The 16955-nt window shown below is 48.2% G+C and overlaps 1 protein-coding gene across 1 annotated transcript in view; it reads right to left on the bottom strand.

The window, feature by feature from the left end:
* The window catches only part of GALNT17 (polypeptide N-acetylgalactosaminyltransferase 17), a 93500-nt gene extending 82254 nt beyond the window's left edge, over positions 1–11246 (bottom strand). Inside the window, exon 1 of the mRNA XM_030962637.1 lies at positions 10631–11246. Within this exon, the coding sequence (XP_030818497.1) occupies positions 10631–10868 (238 nt within the window). The 5' untranslated portion in view covers positions 10869–11246. The remainder of the gene's footprint in view (positions 1–10630) is intronic.
* Between the last annotated feature and the right edge of the window lie 5709 nt (positions 11247–16955).

Here is a 16955-nt window from a genome sequence, read left to right as displayed (position 1 = left end):
GTCTAATTCTCCTTCCACCCAATCATTCTGCATAATTTGTATTAAGTGGCTTGGGAACAACTTGTTTCTCACTGGTTTAGAGCACCAAATGTCAGGAACAGGAACCATTCAGGGCCACGGGACAAGGTCACAGTCCAAGGGAGGGGGAATCACTTCATCCAGGCTCCAGCCCAGCCCTGGAATGGATGCCCAGCACTGCCCCTGCCCAGGAGGCACAACTTCTGCCCTGGGCAGTGCCCAGCCCTGAGCAGGCTGCCCAGGGAGGGGCTGGAGTGTCCCTCAGCGGGGATACTGCAGAGCCCTGTGCACACAGTGCTGTGCCCTGTGCTCTGGGATGGCCCTGCCTGAGCAGGGAGGTGCCACCAGGGACCCGCTGGGCCCCTTCCAGCCTGAGCCACTCTAGGGATTCCCTAAGGAGGAAGAAGCACACCCAGCATCTCTCCTGCCTCACTTTTGCTGTTCCCACCTCTTTGATGCCAATTCCAAGTACCTTCAAACAGCCAAAACTCGTCTGCAAGGTTTTCTTTGTTCTCATATCATTCCCCACATAAAAACCTCATCTCTTCCTGTCCTTGAGACATCCTTTCAGTACTACATAAGGAAACATAAATCCCTAACTTACATATTTTTTCTAATATTATTCTGTGTGACTGGTGGAGCATCACACAAAACATCAAAGTTAAAACTGAGCCCCAAGCCTTTCCTGCTGGATCCTGCTGCCCTCAGTGGTGACACCAGTTCCTCCTGATGACAAGAGCAACAACTTCCAGCAAACTGAAATCCCACATTAGGGTGTTTGGGCTACACTTAGCAAAGGGTAAGGCATGATGTAGTTTACACCAGGATAATGGTTATTACTGTTATTGTCTTGTCAGTGCAAAGAGGAAATACTGCAATAAAATCCAGCAGAACAGGGGGTTTATGTTCCCTGATATTTAAAGGATTCAGTGTTCCAGCCCACCTCCCTGAAGGCAGCAAATACTAAAAACACACAAAGGTCAACAAAAATTTAAAATCCAATAATGAAATATAAGCAAGCTTTAAAATTCATTAAATGGCTTTTCACTTTTATATTCTCCTCCTCTGCTTTGTGTTTGTAAAGTGTGATCAAGCAACTGCTTTGGAAGAATTAGCAGTAATTTGGTGAAAACGTGACTGCGCTCATGATTCCATTTAAAGTGTAATATAGGCAAAGACCCAGAAAGAGATTCTAATTGTTATTTAAAAATTAACCTTCTTACTTTACCTTTATGCTCTGAGAACAGGCACAACCATGGCAGGCCATTACCCTGCCCAAAATACTGCATAAGCTAATGAAGATTAAAGCTAAGGTTAAGTAAATTCTGACACCCAGCAGGTAAGAAAGCTTGCGTGGCTCTCTGAGGCTCTGCAGCTCGAGGAAACACCCAGAATAACTCAGCTGGGGCTCTGTTGGTGTCTGTTAATCCACTGCTGATTTCTCCCTTGTAATGGCTTTCTGCTTTCTGTGTCAGCGCTTAGACACAAAGGAACAGCAATCTGCATTTCCAGGGCCCACCAACACAGAAAGGCCCTGCTGTTCCATAGAGGAGATGGGAGCAAAGGAACTCCTGTATCCCTTTTGGGTGCTGGGGAATGCAGGCAGAGGGATCAAGGATGCTCAGAGGCAGCACGTGGCAGAGCCCAGCTCTTCTCAGCCTGAGCCTTCCCCTTCCAGAGCCACGGAGGTACTGGGGACACCCACACCTCAAACCATGGGAAGTGACACAAGACAAAGGGCTTTAAACTGACAAAGGGCAGGGTTCCATGGGATATTGGAAAGGAATTCTTCAGGGTGCCCAGAGAAGCTGTAGCTGCTCCTGGATCCCTGGCAGTGCCTAAGGCCAACCTGGATGGGGCTTGGAGCAGCCTGGGACAGCGGAAGGTGTCCCTGCCATGGTAGAGGTGGAACAGGATGGGCTTTAAAGTCCTTTCCAACCCAGCCCAGTCTGTGATTCTAAGTCATTTCCACTTGCACATAATAAGGGCACTAAAGAGGAGAGGAACCAAGGATTCCCCTTCCCTCCTTCCTTCCTGATCATCCCATGCTGACACATCACACTGGTGTTTTTACTGCTGTGGAATTAAATCCCCCTGTGCACCACGGCACTCCAGCTGTGAGGGAAGATGTGCTGACTGTGTGTGACACAGCCCCAGAGCTCCAGAGATCTCTCATTTTCCCTGTCAGCAGGAAGAATGGTGCTCCTGCACAGCAGCCTGGGTCACAGAGCCCAGGGGGATCCCTTTTTTTAACAAATCTATTAAAGCAGAGTTCTCAGATTACTCCCACAGCAGAGAGCCGGTGATGCTGTCAGTGTTTCCTGTTCCAAGGCAGAACAAGTGCTGGGACATGGCAGACAGCCCTTGGCATGGCTCTCTGGGGTATCAGGGATCAGAGTGACTCCCAGGGAGGAATCCCTGGGAGGGCAGGATCACAGAACTGGGATTCATTACACAGCGAGTGCCGAGTATCAGATTTTAAAAAGGGAAACACAAATTGTGATTTTTATCCAACTCACCAGGAATTTTCTTCCTTTTTCAGGCAACTTTGCATCCCCCCAAGGACCCGAGCAGCAGAGCCCTGAGCTGCAGCCAGAGCAGGCTGTGATGGCTCAGCACAGCCCTCTCCTCACAGTTTTACGTCTCATTGCATCATTCCTGCATTATTTTTAGATAACCGTCAGGGGATGTCAGAATGTGGGTCGATAGCTATTAGATTTATAGGCAGAAATAGCAAGGCTTGTAGCTATAAGGTGTAAAGCATTCAACAATTTCTAGAACAAATCTGACCATGGGGACTGGGGGCTGGAAAATACAGTTGCTTGTACTCCCAGAACTGTTTAGGAAAAATAATCTCTGTGCTGCTCTGATACATTTCTGAGTTGAATCACTGCTGTTGACTCACAGGAGGGTCAATACTCCGAGTATTCAGCTTGAACAGCCCTTTGCAGACTTTGATAAGGACATCTTACCAAAAATAAGCCTCTCTTTTAAATGCAATCTAGCAGCATGCAGAATGCCCTCAGCTACACCCCATAGCTCAGGCGTGTCTGAGGAGCTGGGAAGTGGCAGTCTGCCAGCAACATCTGGAGCAGATGTTCCATTTTAGGCAAAGATTAGTGGCGTGAATCACAAAATTAGTAAAACCTGTTTGGTTACCTGAGCAGGCTCATTTCCCTTTGCTGTTGTTAACAGGTGGGTTTCTCACAGGCTGCATTTTCTGATCAGCAACACTCGTGCTCTCTGCCAGGAGAGGATAAGGAGGGAGGATGGCCTGGAATGGACCAGAAGATTCCCCAAAATCCAGGCACATGGACAGCACATGCCTGAAGCCAATTTCATCCATCACTCCTGCCTGGTCAGGAGGGGAGGTCTCCAAGACACCAAGCACAGGACTGCTCCTCAGCAATTCCTGCTGCCTTCCCAAAGGGCTTGGGGTATCCAGGATGCTTTGGGAGCCCAGCAGGGAGAACACCATGGGCAGAGTCCTGCCCTCTGGAGTGGCAGCTGGAAGCTTCCAGGCACTGAAACATCTCTACATGCCCATGCTTCTTCATATAAATCCAATTCCAAGCGTCTCTCCCTGGAGACACAACAGGACATTCCTGATCCAGACTGAGGCTCACAAGCAGGACTATTATTCACATAATTACAGCATCTTGCTGGGTGTTTTGTATCCCTGGGGAGATATTTCTCATAGCTGCACAACTAAATAGGCAGTGTAAATCTAACGTACCTTTGTGAACTCTACCAGCCAGGGAAGATTGTTTCTCCATTCAGGGAGGCCTGAATTAATATGCAAAACTAAACCACCACTGTTGTCACTGTATTCTGGTCACTGCTGTTGCATCCCATGAATCCTGCGTTGTCTCTGCACAACAAATGTGTTACTGGCTTATTACTCATTCATTGTCAATGTCAGGGAATATTTGGATCATGATGCCAAACAACCATCATCAAACCCTCAAATTATCTATCAGCTCCTTGTCAGATGGGTTGCAAACTAAATGTCACATTAACGTCTGAGCTTCCAGATGCTTCCAAATGTCTCTCTTAAGCTTCACCTTTTAACTCTATTATTTCTCTAAGAAGTACTTCCTTTATTCATTCCTTGATCAGTATCAAACCCAGTTCTCAGGAACCTGCTAAGAATAATTTACAGGCAGCAGCTCTCAGGTGCCTTGAGCCTGTGCAAACCTCTCTCCTGTTGTGATTAAGTTTAGGCCGAGAACTTCTAAAAGCAGGTACTGAATGCATAATTTTCATTATTCCTAATAAAGAATATGGAAACCAAATCTGTTTGGTGTTGTATTTTCTGGGACCCCTGTCTCTGGAAAGAAGGAATGATGCATCTGACTCCATGTTCTTAGAAGGCTAATTTATTATTTTATGATCTATATTATATTAAAGAATGCTATACTAAACTATACTAAAGAATAGAGAAAGTATACAGACAGAAGGCTAAAAGATACTAATGAAAACTTGTGACTCTTTCTCCAGAGTCTGACACAGCTTGCCCCCAATTGGCCAATAAGTAAAAACAATTCACATGAAACCAACAAAACAATCACCTGTTGGATAAACAATCTCCAAACACATTCCAAGGCAGCAAAACGCAGGAGAAACAAATGAGATTATATTGTTTTCATTTTTCACTGAGGCTTCTCAGTTTCCCAGGAGAAAATGCTGGACAAAGAGATTTTTCAGAAAATATGACTGTGATAGTTTGGTATATCCTAAATGTTAAAGTGGCAATTTTCATCATTGCTATATAGTTATAGTTATCATTGCTATAGTTATAGCTATCGTTGCTATATAGTATGTGAAGGCCATCCTACGTAATACAGTTATTTTCTACTTCAGAAACATCCTGGCAGTGGGACAGACAGGGAAGCAGCATCCCAGCTGCTGTGTGACATCCATCAGTTAACACAGCAGCTACATCCCCATTGTGTTATCCCTTATCTCCACATCATCATTTCTTATATCAAAGGATGCTACTCACCAAGGTTCTGCTCATATAAAGAACTATTTTAGCTCAACAACACCATTAAAGTTTGGGCCCTACTGCCTACAAACAGCTTTTCCCTCCTCTCAGTTATTTACACTTAGTTATTTCTCTTAATCAGGGAATTTCTTAGCATTTAAGTTAATATATTACCTACCTGTTAAAACCTTAATATTACCAGTCTGTGGGTGTAGTGCTAATACATTCGCCTAAATGCTGATAAAACCACTTTTAGTCTGCCTTATTTACATATATAATTTCTATACTCAGTGGTTAGCTAAGTTTGTAATGTGTTTGGAGGATGATAAGTGTTAGAGCAGATAAGCATTATCTTATCCTTATGGGAAGCAAATCCACGTATCTCCAAAGTGTTTTAAGTTAATTAAGTGCCACTTTACAAGGATAGCAACACCGTGCTGAGGGCTGTGGTTCAGTGTCAGCCTCCATGTCCATATGCAACCCTCCCAAAGTTAATTTCCTAATTGGATAAGCAGATGAGAGCACAGCCAGAACACAGGAGGCTGCTGGCATGCACTTGGCCGTACCTCAGCATGTTCACATTATTCCATGTGCAAAAGCACAGATGCAAGCTGCTTTAAAAAATGAACACAGGCTTATTTCACCCCCAAGGAATGTAAAGTTCCTTTTCAACATTAACATTTGGTAAATGCAGCAATTTAATCTGTGCATTTCTTTAGCACAGGGGAAAAGCCCTCTCTGTTCACCCCTTTTCTGGCCAGCTTCACTTCAGCACTCCTTCATTACTGCTCTCTCTCTTACAACGATTTGCAAATAGCTTTAAGTATCCCTGATCTAATACATCAAGTTGGACAGGGCTTGGAGCACCCTGGGATGGTGGAAGGCATCCCTGCCCATGGCAGAGGGCTGGAACTGGATGGACTTTAGGGTGCCTTCCAACTCAAATCATTCTGTGATTCTATGACCTGTTGAGAGACCACAAAATAAAATTTACCAGAAGAGCTCTGGATGAGTCAGCCATGCCCTTCTGTTCTCTGCCTTACCAGTATTTAGCTTGAAGTTCAGACTTTGGTACTATTTTTCCACACTGCCAGGTAGGTGTCACATCATTCCTGTCACGTTGGCTTCCAGGCAGCCAAGCACTTACTGGAGTCAGCTGCTGCTGTGAATCTACCCCTATCCACCTGTACCCAAAGCACCAGAGAGGGAGTTTCCAGCCTTCACACTGCTTGGAGGCTTTAATCCAAGAGCCAGACCAGATGCTCGGACAGGGCAGGTACAGGGGATGGCTGTACCCAGGGTTAATTGAGAGCTCTCTCCCTCCTGCAATCCCTATTTTCCACTGGCAGCACCATTTTCTGGCCCATCCCACTGAGAGGGTCTCACAGAACCTTTGGACACTGGACACAAACACAGCTTTCCTCAAGCCATGTCATTCACTCTGGGATGTTCAAAGCTTGGACCACCTTTGCTGTCTCTGGTCCTACAAATGCCCAATTTCTCAGATTCCACATAGTCATCAATGGGTTCCTACATTAACCCCAGAGGAATGGGATGAGCTAATGGGATGACTTTGCCCAGTACTTCCCAGGAAGCAATACGTGGTTCCTGAAAATTGAGCATAGTTCTATGCTGAATGCTCCCTTCTGAGTCTCTGCTCCCTTCACCTCCTCACCTGGTCACACAGCACAGAAACCCACTCTTTGTAAACACAAACTGAGAAGTTCATTTGTGCAAATCTCCGTAAAGTTGGAAATAAGCTGGATCACAATTTCTACTCATGTAAATGTCAGCACATAAAAACCCAGGCTTGGATCAAAAAGACAAGTTGTAGTTAACACCCAGAGTAAAATACACACATTCCTTTCTGACCTTCATTAGCTTTCTCTGGACGTCTGCTGGACAAGAGAATTCCATCCATAAAAGAGACTGCAGAAATTAAAAATCCTCTGAGCTCCCAGATCAGTGCCTACACATACAAAGCCCTCCATTCCAAAGGGCACCCTTGGACCTCTGTGTGTGGGAGGCATCAATTAGACCAGCAAAGAGCAAACCCCACACAACCTGTGCAACGAGTTCAAGAACAATAATCAACTTTTAGAAAGAGCAAAGCAAATATACAGATTGGGCCATCTTTGGGAGAGCTCTTCTTGCTCGGAGAGAAGTGAGAGGGAGCCTGGTGTTATTTCCAGAACAGCATGGCAGAGAAGCATCATTCAGACAGAAGGATTGTATCAAATCCCTCCTTTCCCAGAGCCAAAGCAGTGATGTTTACCTTGTTTTTATGACCAACCTTTACAGAGATAAATAAATATACACACATAAAACATGAGGGCTGCTGTACCACTGAGAGCTGTTATTTCCAATATGCTTTACACTACATGACTCACAAACCAAACTCACAGCAATGCTATGATCAGATTGGTGATTGCTCATTTTATCTGTACAGAATGGAGCTTTTGAAGACATTCAGGTTTTTAAAGATGGCTTCAACTCCCACTGAAATCCAGCCAAGTCCTATAATGCAGGAGAAATCCATGGCTGGCTGCACACAGAGTGGGTTGTAGCTTCTCTCTTTGGCCAAACATTTCCCAATGCTCTGTGAGGTGCAGCTTCTAAACTTGCAGCCCTATGTATAATATTTTTGTCTTAGGTTGAGATATTTAGCTGGCGGTGTGTGTTCTATCCCCATCTGTCAGAGCTGGGGCAGTTCTCTGCTGTCCATGGGGCAGTTTTTTCTTTATCTCTGCCACAGCCAATCCTCCCTCCAGGAGATCTCTGCTGTCCATGGCCACTGAGTGTCCCTGCAGGGCTGATCCAATTCCAGCATCCCATGGGGAGATGCTGCGCCCAGGGGAGGAGCCAAGCATTCCTACCTGGATCCAATCTGAGCCTGGAGCAGCACAGCAGCCTTTGCCCACTGCATTGCCAGAGGAGCAGCTTTCTGCTGCCCTGCATTGCCAGAGGGAGCCCAGGCCCATCTGCAGCAGCCCTGGAGCTGCAGAGGAAAACTCCCCCCTTGTGCAGGATCCCTGCTGCAGCAGCAGCACAGCTGGCACTGCAGGAGGGCTGAGCCCCCATGGGATGGGGCTGTGCCACCCCTGACACACAGGGGGGCAGGCTGACTCTGTGTTCTGACTCTGGCAGTGGGTTTTTTCTTTTTTGTTGTTTGTACTATTACATTTCTATTTCTAGTTTTCCTAATAAAGAACTGTTATTCCTACTCCCACATGTTTGCCTGAGGGGCCCTTAATTTCAAAATTATAATAATTCAGAGGGAGGGGGTTTGCATTTTTCATTTCAAGGGACGCTCCTGTCTTCCTTAGCAGGCACCTGGCTTTTCAAACCAAGACAACTTTATCCCATGGTTTTGTAGCTGCTAAACCACAGGTCAGATTTCAAGTGAAGCATGACCTTTGAGAACCAAAAGAGGATTCTCATCTCTCAGTGTGTCGTTGGGCAGGTAGCTTGGGCCAGAGCTGAAGTAGTGTTTGTGAGGCACCAGCACAAATCTGCCCACACAAAAATCAAAGAGAAGTGGTGAGTTCCTATTTGCACACTCCCAGCAGGCAGGAGATTTTAGGTGTTCCTTGAGTGCCCAGGATGAACACTTATCCAGGCACAGAAAATTCCTGGCGGGAAAGCCAATCCAACTGCTCCCCATCCTCAGCCCCAGGGGCTGTCCCAGTGCCCCTGACTGTTTCCTTTCAGTGCTGCTGGGTGGGGATGGCCCCCCCACATCTCACTGTAAAGCACAGCCCACAGCCGCCCCTCAGAGCACTGAGCTTCTCTCAAAACCACATGTACCAAATATACACTTGACCCAAAGTTACATAAGTGCTGTGCCAGAGCTATTTTTTTAGTCAGATCAGCGCTGCTATAAATCACCCCAGGATGCAGAGGCCAGACAAGATGTCACATTTATGTGCTCAGCTTTCTGCCTGCCCTGAGAAAACGTTTGTGATATGCCAACATATCTATTCCCTCTCTGCCTCCCCTAGTGTGTAGGTGCATGACTGCTGCTCAGCACTGAGCAGGCTGCAGACAGCGCTGCCCGTGCCCACAGCAGCCTGGGGACAGCACTGAGCTGTCCCTGCCCCTGCAGCTCCTCTCACCAGCCCAAGGCACCACCGGGGCAGGGCAGAGTGGGGAGCCCCAGGTTAACCCCCACAGAAGGGCAGTAAGGGATAACCCCAGCTCACCCTGTGTCTGCAGGGATGGCAGACTGCTGCATGATCACTTGTCCTATCCTAGTTCCATGTCCTGGAACAAGGGCTCTTATCTTGAGCTGCAGTTACTGCCCAAAATCCTGCCTAAATCCTCCTGGAAACTTCTGCCCTAGCAGGATCCAGGAGCAGGCAATTTCACAGTTTGATTGCAAATAACATTCAACTTCCTACCTTATTCCTCATTATTCTCACGCTTCTCCTTTGTTTATCCCTCACCGGTGCTGCTTCAGCATCTCACAGTGCCAGGCACAGGCAGGACGGGTTTCTCATGCTAGTGTATACAGGAGGAATGTCAGTAACACTTTCCTCCTCTGATGAGTGCTCCAGGGCTGTCCCCAAAGCCACTGCCCGAGCCAAGTGCTCCGGGAAAGCCACGCTGCATCCCTGCACCTGCCTCTCCTCCTGGGTGCACAGTGACACCAGCCAGAGCTCAGGCTCAGCACCGAGACACAGCACACACCAGCTCCTGGTTCAGCACAGCACAGAATGGGGCACGAGCTCCATATTCCAAACTCGGAGAGGGAATCACACTGACACTGCCAGAAACACCAACTCTGCTCATTCCAACACACAGAAACTTGCAGGGATTAAAGCTACAAAGATTGGAAGCAATAAGCAAGACCCTTGATTGAAATTACACCCCCAGTTGTGAATCTGTGGGGAGCAACTTTAAAAAAATCAGCTTCCACAGTGAGTGTTTTAATTAGATACCTCACCTAGATTTCATACATCTTTACAATGTGTTTCTCTATCCTGCACAGCATCTTTAAAACTCCCTTTCTACATCTCTGAACTACTGAACCTGGTGAGATTTTAATAGAAATCTCTTTTCTGTGCTATAAAGAGAAGCATTACTTGAAATTTTAATTAGCAGTTGTCAGTGCTGAGCCATAGGAAATACTGGATAGTTTGCTTAACTTCTTGGAGAAAGTGTCTTTTGCTTTCTGACCTTCTGCACTCAAATGATGCAACACACTTGAGCCATTTGAAAACTCCTTTTCCGAGCCCAGCTCTGCGGGAGTAAAAGCCATTCCCTCGATCAATACACCCTGCGCTGCTCCAACCCGTGCTCACCCGCCGCACACCCGGCTCGTTTGATGCAGAAATCGTGCCGCTGTCATTTACTGACTGCCGCTAGAAATCTGAAAGGCAGCATTCTGTTATTATCATTTTCTTCCATCCTGTCCAAGGTACCCCAGGCTTCAGACACACACAAAACTTGGAAATCAGATGCTAAATCGATTCAGTCTGTTGAGACTCCGTTTGCACAACAACAGAGGTGAGAGCAGGGGTCCGTCATGCAAACTTCAGGCAAGGCGGGCACCTGCTCCGAGCCTCCATTCACCATCACCGACCTTATCCCGAAGGCATTAAAGAGCATAAGAACTGTTCCTACCATTCAGCTGCCTGTAGACGATGTCTTCTAGGAGCGAGAGCCTCTTCAGCACTGCATCCTGGATGGAGCTGATGCCGTGTGCTGTCAAGTTGGCCACTTCTGCCCTGGGATGGATGTCATGGTAGGAGTCGCCGCTCTTGGTCGTGATGGGTCTGCACTTGGCCAGGAAGAGGACGAAGCCAGCCACGGCGATCAGGTTTAACACCAGCAGGACTTTGACTCTCCTCAAAGAAGCCATCAAACTTCCCGAGGGGCCCCGCCAGCCGCCGCGCTGCCGGCAGGGCTATGGGAGCGGGCCGGCGGCCGCCCGCCGCTGCGCGCACATCGCGGGGAGCGCGCCCCGGCCGCCTGGGCTGGGCTGGCCGCACGACTGCGGCGGCGAGCGGAGCGGGAGGGCTGGCGAGCAGCGGCACCGCTCGCCCAGGCGCGGAGAGCCCGCTCGGGACTATGACCCCGCAGAGGAGGCGCGGCCGGGGCCGCCCGCCCCGCTCCGCCCGCCGCGCTGCCGCCGCCGCCGCCGCAACTTCATGCCCCGCGCAGGGCGATCGCGCCGGGGCTGCCGAGCGGCCGCGGGGCCGAGGAGCCCTGCGGCAGCGCCGGCATCAGCGCCGGCATCAACGCCCGGCCCCCGCCCGCCTCCCGCCTCCGCCGGCCCGCGGGGGAGCGGGGCCGTTGCTGCGCGGCGCGGGCCGAGCCGGCGCCCCCTGCGCGGGCGGAGCGGGGCCGGGGGCGGGCGGGGGCGCGGGGCGCCCGCCCCTCACGGCGCCCGGGGAGGGGGCGGCACGGCGGCCGCGGCGGAGCCCCCGCCCCGCGCAGGGCCGGTGGCTGCGGCAGAGCCCCCGCGCAGCGCCCGCGCCTGCGGAGAGCGGCCCGGCCCCGCCACAGCCCGGCATGGCGGCCCGAGCAGGGCCCGGGGGCTGCGGAGGGGCCGAGCGGGCCGGGAATCGGCCCCCGGCCCTGCGGGATGGGGAGAGCCGCGGCCAGGCGGGAATGGAGAGCGCGGAGTGCCGGGGCCGTGAGGGGATGGGAAGCACCGGGTGCTGGAGCCGTGAGGGGATGGGGAGCGTGAGGGGATGGGGAACGGCGAGTGCTGGAGCCGTGAGGGGATGAGGAGCGCTGAGTGACGGGGTCGTGATGGGATGAAGAGCGCGCGGTGCCGGTGCTGTGTGGGGATGAGGAGCAATGGGTGCTGGAGCCGTGAGGGGATGGGGAGTGCTCGGTGTTGGTGCTGTGTGGGGATGAGGAGCGCTCGATGCCGGCCCTGTATGGGGATGGGGAGCGCTGCGTGCCGGCCCTGTGCGGGATGGGGAACCCTCGGTGCTGGGGCCGTGAGGGCATGGGGAGCGCGGGGCTGGAGCGGGAGGAGATGGGGCCGGTCGCGGTAGCGCGCTCGGGCCGCTCGGTGTCACAGAAAGTTTGAGCCCCCGGAGCGGTGCGTGGCCCTCTCCTGGACTCTGCTCCCCGCTTTCCCAGATGGAAGCTTTGTCGTCTCCCTCGGAACGCTGGCTTTCCCTGCCCGGCACGGAATGACAAAGGGAGCATCCTGCTTCCCCAGGCTCCTCCGTGCCGGAGCGAGGGAATGACTTCAGAGCTGTCACGGCTGTCGTTAGCAAGGATCACCTGCACCTCAAACCCTGACATCAGGTAAAGTGATAAACATCATAAACTACAGTTCACATCCAACGTTTTAATGCGAGAATGCTGAATCTTCTCACAGGGCACAGCCACTACTGAACAACCCCAGTAACCCTGTTTTCTGAGCTTTATCCGTGTGCTACAGTTAACCCTGCTTTTCAGAACGATGGCACCAACAGGCATTAGAAATTCAAACAACCTTGAACCATTGTATCCTACAAGGCAACTTTTCAAAAGGTAAGAATAACCTCTCTCCTCTTCAAGCCATAATTAAAAAATAAAAAAATAATAAAAAAAAAAACACAAACAAAAAAAATCAATGCCATGGAAACAAACCTAAAATTGCCTTGGAGGATTTGGAGTTTTAATTCAGTCCTAGCTGCACATGAAGTCTTTTATGGCTTTTATGTTCAGAGCCAGGATCCTGCTACAAATCTGGAGCAGAGACCGGCACATAACTCATAGTCAGACCCTAAAATACTGTGGTCAGTCCATCATCCACACTCAGATTCATTATAAGAGGGTGAAAATGTGAACAATTTGTGTGACATAGAGCTAGAAATACCTCACAAATTGCTGAAAACCAGCTTTTGGCAGGTGCTGAGGGGAAGCTGGTTTGGGGGTTCTATAGGGGTGTTTTGGCACACAATAAACAGAAGGTTTGTTTCCAAAGCTGACAACTGAGATTTTTCTTCTCTATAAATAAAAACACTTTTTATTAAACAAATAAACAAACACCACCCCAACTTGGCAGAGTAGTTTACCAAAAAGGGAAACCACATGGCTTTAACTGTCAGGAGCAGAAATATTTGTGCAAACAGAAAAATACCTGCTGCTTATTCTGAAGCAGTCTGGGATAAAGAACCATTCCCGTTGTCCTCATTACCACTGCTCCCACTGAAGTCAGGCTGGTGTATTACACAGAAGCAGCAAGATCTATTTTAATTATAAACCAGTTTGGCAAAAGCTGGATTTAAAGGCTTTTGGCACATGGCTGTTACAGATTATCCCAATGGGAAAAAAATAATCTTAAGATCTTAAAAAAGAGAATGCAAGAATTTGAAGCAGCTCCTTGCTGAAGGAGAAGGAGAGCATTTTTGCCACCACTTCTCCCAAGAAAGGAGCAGAATTAAATCCCCAAAAAACAGGAGGGAGGGAGAAAGCCACAAGTCCCCTTAGGGTGACAGATGGCTACAGGGCACCTGGCACCCCTGAGTGTGTGGTCCTGGGGAGGGCAGCACAGCAGGAGAAAATAAAGATGTCAAAAAAAATGCAAGGAAAAATAACTGTGTGGGAAATAACATGAGAGCTAAAAAGTCAGAACACACGTGAGCCAAGAGCCCCCCTGCCCTGTCTGGGAAGATTAACTTGTAAAAGCTCCCTGGGTTTCTGTTGCTGCTGCTGTTCTTTTATTCTGGGGAGAGGCAAGCAGCAGACTTTGAAGCTGTGCTGGCTGACAATGATCCCATCACCTGGGACTGTCCCCAGCCCAGCTGCAGCTCCTCCAGGACAGCTGGCCCTGCTGCTGACCTCAGGGGCAGCTGAGCAGGGCTTCTCTTTGCAGACCTGCTAAGGGAACCAGCCTGAGGAAAAGCTGATCCCCCTTTCTGTACTGATTTGCAGCATTCCATGTTCCACAGGCCCCTTCTGCCCTGCTGCTCTCAGCAGCAGCAGCAACTTTCCCTTCATTTCTTCCACTTGGGAGAAGTTATTTCAGTTTTGTTCAGTTGCACTCCAGTCACTTCTGGCCTGAGGAGACCAAGCACACCCCAGAGTGTTCTGTTCACACCAAGCATCACATTCCCTTCAGTGTGTCCTGAGAACCACCCTCAGCACGTTCTGAACAAGGCTCAGCTCCCTGGGACTGCCAGGGAGCCAAGTGCCACCTGTGTCACCAGAGCTGCAGAATTATCCACAAACACATCCCTCTGTACCTCCCCTGCAGCAACAAGGGAGAGCAGAATGCTTCAGATAACAGCAACAAACATCAAAGAGTCCACTGAATCAGAGAATCAGAATCACCAAGGTTGGGAAAGACCTCCAAGGTCATCCTTCATCAACCCAGCCCCAGCACCCTGTTCAGCACTAACCCCTGTCCCCAGGTGCCTCACCCACATGTTTTTGGAACACTACCAGGGCTGGTGACTCCACCCTGCTGTGGGCAGCCTTTGCCAGGCCCTGACCGCCCTCTCAGTGATGAAATTTTCCTAATATCTAATTTAACTTCCCCTGGCATGCCCTGGGGCTCTTTCCTGTTATTCTGCCCTGAAGATGGACACCAACAGGACATGGCTGTAGGAGACAAGGAAAAGTTGTGCTTTTGTGGCATTCCAAGGCCTCAGAGCAGCTTCCCCACCCGTACTTCCTTTGAGCTTTGCATCCCCAGAACACTGAACTAAATTTAAACAGCAAATACAAAATGGTTGCTTGAAAAGATCTGTCAAGACTCCACTCTCCAAATCAGGCTTCAACCAAGTATCAACCTTGTATCAACTATCAGCCTCCACTGGAGAGTTTGAAGGTTTTTTCCTTCAATTTTTTATCTTTTTTTTTTTTCACTTTCATTACATTCCTACCAAGAAAAAAAAATTAGCTTGAAACATTGTTACTAAATAGAGTAGAAGAACGAAAGGATATGTATCAGTATCGGGCAGAGGAGATCAGTTTGCATGTCTAATAGAAAAATTCTATTTTTGCCCATTCCAGTGGAGTTCTGTGAACAGCACACACACACTCTTTTCAAGTGCTAGCCAAAATAATTACTTCTCTCCTTCTGTGGGGGGAAAAAATCCACTAAATCATGAATATTCAATGGATTGGTTAATGACATAGTAATGCTTTAGCTGAAATCTTTGCTCCTTAAAATACAGCCAACACGAGCTGCCAGTTAGAAGAAGAATTAAAAATACAAAAATAACTTGATCTGCAGAAGCTATCACCCCCCAATTGCTTCAGGAGAGTGTGATGGTAGCATGATACCATGACAGATCTGGGGCAGACTGTCTTCACAATCTGGGAGATGTAAAACAGGCAGGAAAAAATAGTTTCTGTTACTCACTGGAGCTTCTGCCAGTGCTGGGGGTTCTCCAGGGCAAAGGTGCCTTCCCCCAGCACCAGCTGGGTGCTCACCCAGATGATCCCAGGATGCATCCACTACATTTCCAGCCTTGTACCACCAGCTCAAAGGAAGGGGGGGGGGGAAGTTTGGGTATATTAGCTAAATTTCTTTGAATTGCTTAAATGAGCCTTTCCATAACCAAATCCCTGTATGAAAATAGTGATCTGGAAAAAAAAATAAAAAAAAACAGCACAAACAAAAAACCCCAAACAGCCAAACAAAAACCTGCAGAAAGGGTTCCATTTAAAGCAAATTTTATTTCCTCAAAGTCTGAAAGTTCTGGCTGGAGTGCTGTGAGTACAGCTGGGTTATTTCTTTGCTTTCAGGTGGTGCTTGGGAGTTGCATCTTTCCTTTTTTCTGTCAGACTCTCAAGAATACCTGATTATTCAGCCTCAATTTTGTTGCTTTGCCATCAAAACCATCTCTGAGAAAGCCACATGTTCATCAGGTAGATGAATTTAAGCCTCTGTGTTGCCCATGAATTCTTTGGTTTTCCCACTGGAGTTTTCTCCATGTCTGCTCCCTGCAAGGGTCACCAACATCACTATGGGGCCTGGGCTGGTGAAAGGAGTAAAACTTGTATAGAAAGATGTTTTATTATTTTCAGAAGCCAATATTCTGAAGTTGGTGGCTCACTCTGCTCTCTCTGAGCCATTTCTGAGATACTTCAGGCACATATTTAACAGCAAGGAGTGAACCCCTTATCCCCAGCCTTAACTTTTTTCTCCACTATGGGAACAGCTAATGCACAAAAGTAACTTTCCTCAGTGTTATCTTCAAAGTTGGGAACATATTTAGTTGCACATTACAATAACTCCATTCATATTTCATGAATTTTTAAGTTCAGCCTGTGAGCATGGACAGCTCATCACTGATACATCAGGGAAATGCTGTGAAAAAACAAGAAACTTATTGTGCTTTTAGCATATGAGATTGTTGCATGGTTCTCTCAAGGATATTAAAAAGATCTGTGCTATGGTTATCAATAAATATCATTCAGGATCAGCATTTATAAAGCTTCTAGAATGGCTTCAGCTCTTGACTGACTTCAGAAATTAAGGAACATACAAAAAGAAAAATCATAGCTTAAAGTCAACTACTCTTCAGTTTTGCTGCTTTGAACTTCAATATTCATCTTGATGACCAGAACCAAATTCTTAAATCATTTTATTATTAGAGCTGGTTGGAAAAACTTCAGTTTATTTCTTGAAAAACAGGGAGAAAGGGAGAAGAGCAAGAGGAGCCATTTCATTGAAATTTTGATATATCATCCAAAAAATCAGAAAATCCATTTTAAATATTGACTCCTTGTGTCATTAGAAAATAATTTCTCACTTTTTTTTTTTTTTTACAGAAGGTACTTACATGGCCCAAGTTATTTCAGCACCTAATCATCACCTGATACTCCTTGAGCCAGGGAATAGCATTTGCTGGTTTGTTACACCAGCAAACAAAAAGATACCTGAAGACCTTTGAGAAAAGCACAGAATCACAGAATGGTTTGGGTTGCAAAGGACCTTAAAGCCCACCCAGTGCCACCCCTGCCATGGCAGGGACACCTCCCACTGTCC

The sequence above is a fragment of the Camarhynchus parvulus genome, chromosome 19 (assembly GCF_901933205.1).
Source record: "Camarhynchus parvulus chromosome 19, STF_HiC, whole genome shotgun sequence".
Taxonomy (NCBI): Eukaryota; Metazoa; Chordata; class Aves; order Passeriformes; family Thraupidae; genus Camarhynchus; species Camarhynchus parvulus.
Note: the sequence above shows the minus strand (reverse complement) of the source record. Positions and strands in the feature narration are given on the sequence as shown.